This window comes from Nicrophorus vespilloides, unplaced genomic scaffold (assembly GCF_001412225.1).
Source record: "Nicrophorus vespilloides isolate i.1.1-1 unplaced genomic scaffold, Nicve_v1.0, whole genome shotgun sequence".
Lineage (NCBI taxonomy): Eukaryota > Metazoa > Arthropoda > Insecta > Coleoptera > Silphidae > Nicrophorus > Nicrophorus vespilloides.
In genome coordinates, this window is record NW_017096087.1 from 1 (window position 1) to 7,096 (window position 7,096).

A 7,096-nucleotide genomic window follows, 5' to 3' on the forward strand; every position below is an offset into this window, starting at 1 on the left:
TATGGGCACATCGGAACGCGTGTGCCCATATTTTGGAAACGAACGAAGGAGGAAAGCTTTTAACTAAATCCAATTAATCAACTGTAGCATTATCATAATAATCACGAAGGCTGTATTATATAACAAATGTTTAAATTTAGATTAAAATTGTTAAGTGGATTTCGTTTAATTTTTAACTGGTTGGATAAATTAATAAAGTTAAGCAATAGTACTTGAAAATATGACCGCTTTAAGAAATTTTGTTATAAAAGTGAATATTTGTAAGGTTTCTGAGAAATATGATTTCTTATATAATATTGAGTATTAATTATAGCAACCTCGCATAGTGCCAAAAATTCGGACTAATCGAGGCCTTAAAATCGCATTTAAAATGCGTTTCACAAACAAATGTTTCAAACTTAGATAGAAATTGTTAAGTGAATTTCGTGTATTTTTTAACTTATAAACTGGTTGGATAAATTAGAAAAGTTAAGCAATAGTACTTGAACAGATTACCGCTTTAAGAAATTCTGATATAAAAGTGTTTGTTTGTAAGGTTTCTGAGATATTTGTAGATTTATTACATAATTATATTGAGAATTTATTATAGTGACCTCGAATAGTGCGGGTAATCATTTTCGCCAAAAAGCTAGACTAATCGAGGACTTTAAAATCATATTTAACAAACAAACGTTCAAATTGAGATGGAGATTGTTCAGTGAATTTCGTGTATTTTTAACTTATAAACTGGTTGGATGAATTAAAAAAGTTAAGCAATAGTACTTGAACAGATGACCGCTTTAAGAAATTTTGGTATAAAAGTGTTTGTTTGTAAGGTTTCTGAGAAGTAGATTTGTTACATAATTATATTGAGAATTAATTATAGTGACCTCGAATAGTGCGGGTAATCATTTTCGCTAAAAACCCGGACTAAACGAGGACTTTAAAATCATATTTAACAAACAAACGTTGAAATTTAGATGGAAATTATTAAGTCGATTTCGTGTATTTTTTAACTTATAAACTGATTGGATAAATTAGAAAAGTTAAGCAATCGTACTTGAACAGGTGACCGCTTGTCCAAATTCTGGTATAAGAGTAATTATTTATTAGTTTTCTGAGAAACGAGTAGATTTGTTAAATAATTAATTAGTTTAATCTCCTAATAAATACAAATTACCAACTTAAGGAAAAGCTCGCATAGTGCGGGTAATCGATTCCGCCAATAACCCGGACTAATCGAGGACTTTAAAACAGCATTTAAAATATAACAAGAGTTCTTTATCAATTCGTTAAAAAATACACGATTTTTAACGAATTGTTAAAGAACCTTTGGTCACGTCTGTAAGTTAATTATTATTGGATAAATAAGAAAAGTTAAGCAACAGTACTTGAACAGGTGACCGCTTTAACAAATTATTTGTTAATTTTCTGAAAAATTAGTGGATCAAAATGACAGGAATACCTACCAATTACCCGGACTAATCGAGGACTTTAAAAGCGCATAAAAATAAACAACAAAAAATAATAATTTTTTAATATTTATTTTTATTTTAGTAAATTAAAATTTAGTTTGTTTTAAAATTTGAAAACTGGACTATAGTGAATCCGTACTGATCGAAATTTAGATGGAAGAAATAACGAATATTAAAGTTAATTAAAATTTGAGAAATTATAATTTTATTGTGTAAGCAAAAAATTTCAAAATCTTTCCAGTAAGTGTTGAATCTGAAACTGTTGATGAAATCTCTTGAATAATCTGTTGTTAATATAACATTTCTATTCGAAGTCACGCATCTGGTGTGCTTATCTCAGTTTTGACGGATTTCAGTTATTCTAATCACCCACGTCGTTAAGCAAAAATATTATTAGATTAGGTGTGCAAATTGTTTTCTTTTTTCGCCCCATTTGGAAATCCTCAGATAATTCGAAAAATCACACAGAAAGTAAAGGTGATTTGCACACGTACTGCCCCGTTCAACAATAGGTGAAAAGACCACTTAAGCCGTTCCACATTTCGAGACCTGCCAAACGTTGTGTGTACTACAGAAAAACAAAGTGCGAAGGCACAGGTGAGGAAAGTGAGGTGAGGTCGAGGAAATGGACGGTCCAGGATTATCCTGGATTAATCCCGGTGCTGCACAATGCTAATGGACGTCAGCACCCCGTCGCGCGGATGCGTAAACAAACTGTAAATCCATCGCTATCCATTCATGGACACGACAACTTTAAGCTACCGAAGCGTACAGTAAACACCCCGTCAATGAACGAAGAATAGAACAAAAACGAAAATATGGATGGATTAAGCGAGAAATTTAATTTTTTTCGATCATCCAAATCGCAGTCATAAAACTTTACAGCAGTTCATAAACATACTTAATTATTGGTGTATAAGACGCATTTGGTTAATACCTCACATAGTGCGGATTATTTCAAAACGGACTAATCGAGGAACTGAATACATGTATAATGCGCACGAAAAGAGACTTGACTGTTTCAAATTTAAATAAAAAAAAAACAATCAATTGAGACTGTAATGAAACGCATTTGATTAATATACACAGTTAATTAATAATACCTCAAATAGTGCGGATTATTTGAAACCGGACTAGTCGAGGAACTGAATACATGTATAAAGCGCACAAAAAGAGATTTGACTGTTCAAATTTTTATAAAATTGAATCAATTGAATAATACCTCACATAGTGCGGTGTATTTGAAACCGGACTAATCCAGGAACTAAATACATGTATTAATAAAGGGCACAAAAAGAGAATTGACTGTTTAAAATTAAAAAAAAACAATCGATTGTGACTATAGTGGAACGCATTTGATTAATATACACAATTAATTAATAATGCCTCAAATAGTGCGGATTATTTGAAACCGAACTAATCGAGGAACTAAATACACGTATAAATAAATTACACAAAAAACATTTGATTGTTTAAAATTTAAAAAAGATCAATCAATTGTGACTATTGTGAAACCGGACTGATTGAAGCCGCACTATACAAGATTTAATCTATTTAATCCTAGATAGAAGCATTGAGTATAAATTAATATTTTTGGATTATTCACATCTTTTACATTTGGTTTTAAATCACAATTTTAAGAAAATCGGTCACCTTTTCAAGTACCATTGCTTAACTTTCCTAATGTATCCAACAATTATATATAATAAATTACATACTTTTAGTGTATAAAAGTATTTTGTTAATTATGTACAGGATTTTTGATATATTCCAAAAAAAAATCAATTAATTAAATCGCATCTAATTAATATTGATTAGAAAGAAAATGTGAATTCAATTGAATTTATTGAAAATTACTGATAATTAATTAAGAAAAATATATCTCTAAATAAATGTTGCTTCTCCTAGAAATATATAAGTTATCGTTTTATTATTAATTTTTTTCTTAGATAAAATGAAGCAAATTTATGTAATTACGAGAGGAAAACCCAAGGTATGAGTAAAAATGTGCAGTAGTCGAAAATATGATTTTACAAACCCTTTCGGCACAAATTGTGTCTAATAAATATGTTTTATATAAATAAATTTTATAATAGCAAGGGTTTCATCCCCTTAAAGTATTTATTGGCGCTTCGTAAAACTGAGGGTTGTTTTTCTGCAATTTTCGGCATACCTAATAAAATTAATGATGCAGGAAATACAGTTATGCTTAATGCAAAAATACAACATTTCCAAGATCTTTTATGTTTATATTCATAATATTTACTGATACAGTACAAATATTTTTATTTCTTTATTATTTTAAAACCGTATATTTTTACTAGATTATCGTTTTGCATGTAGGTGTTAACAGAAATTGTATATATTTTAAGCATTTTGCATATTGCATAAGCTGACAACCATTTTATTATTGTATCTAATTTCTTTAGGAATTGAATAAGTAAAGGATCTTTATTGGTGTACATAATAAAACTTCCCGATGTTTTCAAAAACAAACTGAAGAAATTGAATTGTAACTGTCATTTCTACGTATTTGTTTTAAGATTCTCGGAAGAAATCATAGCAGTTTAGTAATAGTTATTTAATTGTGAGACATATTTGAAGTACCATAAAATGTTATTACTTTTTGATGCAAGAATTTCAGCAAAATCGGTATGAAAATATGTTTTTAACAGAAAGTTTTACAAAAAAAAATCGATTCTAGATGAGAAATATTGCTTAATATTATTAGAACAAACAAAAAAGCTATACAATAAAACCGCGGTATTCTTATAATACGTTTTCCATCTAACGCTAATAACGCGAAACTCTTATAACACGATTTCTAAATTAAGAATTAAGATAAGTTCAATAAAAGAAAAAGTGTTAGACCAATAATATTTTCTTAATTGTAAATTTATTGCCATCTTAAAATAGTACTTTTATAACGCGATTTGCTTAGAACACGGTACGAATTAATCTTATTTACACTAATTCTAAGATTCTTATAAAGCTTATTTTCATAAGACGCGGTTGTGTATTATTTAATAATTCATACTATTATAATTGGAATGTTCAATTTTTATTATGTTTTTTTTTTATTAATTTAAGACAAAATTAGAAAATAATTAAAATAGAAAACTTTCTTAAGATTCTTCATAACATATAAAACTTAGAAATGGATAGTTTTGAATGAGAATCATTCAAAAAATATTGACGTTCAAATACGTATTTTTGTTGCGTAAAAAGCTTTTATTATTGCACTAGTTAGAAAACAATGAGACATTAATATTTCTACATTAAGGAAAAAAATGATGAGAATGTGCTTATTCATAAAATATCAATGAATCAATAGTAAAAATAAACAATTTTAGTTTATGAATCTAATTGAGAATTATTGTAATCAATTTTCTAATTAATAGTGCAATTAAAAATATGAAAATTTGCATGAAAATAAGTTGTAATTGTGGTGAGTTGTTGTATGGAAAATTGGCAATACCGGAAAATCGATTGCCGCAGATAATGGTGACATAAAATCTGATAACCAGAAGCGATAGAGACAAAAGCGGGTCGAAATATATATATAAAAAAACGTAGAGGAGAAAAAAATGCAGAAGCGAAGTTGTTGTTGCGTCTATTCGTTTTTATTGTTGGAATGGGAAAATAATTGCGGTTTCGTAAGACGGATCTCCTATTCTTCGGAGTCGTATGGCTCTTTTGTAGTCATATACGAAAGGGACGGCAATAAATCACGCAATCTGCTTTAGGGGTTTCGCAAGTGAGTTTCCCCCCCAATTAGTAAAAATCGTTCTTCGATGGTCGCAATGAAGGGATGAAGCGTGGAGCGGGATGCGAGAGACGCGCAAGATCGAAACGGACCAATGGAAGGCGGGAATAGGAGAAAAGGCGAGGCCAGAGTGCTACCAGCCGCTACTTCCTCCCCACCATCGGCTACCGCCTTATAGACAAGTGGCATCAAGCTGAAGCCAACAGTTAACTCTCCACTGTGCAAGAGTAGTCATAGCATCATTGTAGCAGCAACAGCAGCAGCAGTAGTAGTAGAAGTAGTAGTGACAGTGATACACTTGGAAAAGTAGTGTTAACTCTGAAGATACAGACACAGCAGCGACATGTCGATGATCAGTGATTACGTGGATTCGAGGTTGATGAAGCCCGAAGGTACATATCATATACAAATCAGTGTTTCTCAAACTTGGATTATATTTCTGATGATAGTGAAACAGTGAACAAAACGCAGTGCACAACCGAATTGGATTTTACTAATACGCCGTCTCTTTTCTTGTTATAGGTTACGAAAATTACGAAATCAAACAGGAAGCGGACAGCACGTCACCGTTGCTGACGCCGCCCCATACGCCCACATTCAGTCCGCCGCCGCAACTTCAGCAGCAGCAACTCTCATATCTTCTACCAAAAACCGCGACCGAACAGTATTTGTCTTATCCGTACCAGCAGTACCCGTACAACGCTATGCTCATGAACCAGTGGTTGAGGAGCGTCAGCATGTACCAAGGGGGAAGAGTCGGAGAAGTCAGGATGCCAGGACGTCCACCGGCGCCTGCAAAAACCACCGCAGGAACCAGACCGAAGAAGCAGTTCATCTGCAAATACTGCAACAGACACTTCACCAAGAGCTACAATCTGCTCATCCACGAGAGGACGCATACTGATGAAAGGCCGTACTCTTGCGATATCTGCGGAAAAGCTTTCAGGAGGCAGGACCATCTGAGAGATCATAGGTAATTATCTTCTTAAACTAAACAAAAAAAAACATAATTAGCAATCATAATTCCAATACATAAACTACAATTAAAAACGACAAAATTATTAATAAATTATCTTTTATTTCTAGATACATCCATAGCAAGGAGAAGCCTTTCAAGTGCACTGAATGCGGTAAAGGATTCTGCCAATCGCGCACTCTCGCTGTCCACAAGATCTTGCACATGGAAGAATCCCCGCATAAGTGCCCTATCTGCAGCAGACCCTTCAACCAGAGATCGAATCTGAAAACGCACATGTTGACGCACACGGAAAGATCGTGGGATTGCAATCAGTGCGGACAGTACTTCGCCACTTACGGCGAGTTGAAGGTGCACGAAGCTAACGTTCACATGGTGCTCTCACCAACGACATCAACAATCAGCAACAACGCCGTTCCTCAACATCTCAGCCCCGTCAAGCAGAGCAGCAGCACGCTGAAAACTGAAATCGTTGCACCGAAGAAGCTGGGCTTCAGCATCGAGGACATCCTCAGGCGATAAACAAATTTGCTCGCTACAATAGTATTTCGCTCGTACCAAAGATTGAGAAGAATTGAAACGGAGGTTCAATAACCAAAACTTCCGCTTCTTTAATTCTATTTAAACACAGTATTCGTGTTAATTTCTCAAAAGAAGACTGAACGACATGAATGAAAAGAAAACAAATAAGAGTTACCGCTCGCATAAAAGAGAGAAAAATATTAATTTAATGAAGAATTAATATTTATTTATATAAGATATTTTTTTGTTTTTGAAAAGAATGTTTGTTGATTATCCGTTTTTTTCCAAAAAAAAAAAAAATTATGATTATTGTACATACATGTACTGCATGTGTAAATATTACTTCCATAGTTATGTAAATATCTATATTATATGACC

General features: G+C 32.6%; 1 protein-coding gene across 1 annotated transcript; it reads left to right on the plus strand.

The window, feature by feature from the left end:
• The first annotated feature begins 5,470 nt into the window (after positions 1–5,470).
• On the plus strand, positions 5,471–6,894 carry LOC108569463 (protein odd-skipped-like). The gene is made up of 3 exons (XM_017931020.1): positions 5,471–5,612; positions 5,743–6,193; positions 6,307–6,894. The coding sequence occupies exons 1-3, from the start codon at positions 5,564–5,566 to the stop codon at positions 6,716–6,718; spliced, it is 912 nt and encodes a 303-aa protein (XP_017786509.1). The 5' UTR covers positions 5,471–5,563; the 3' UTR covers positions 6,719–6,894.
• Positions 6,895–7,096: the final 202 nt, after the last annotated feature.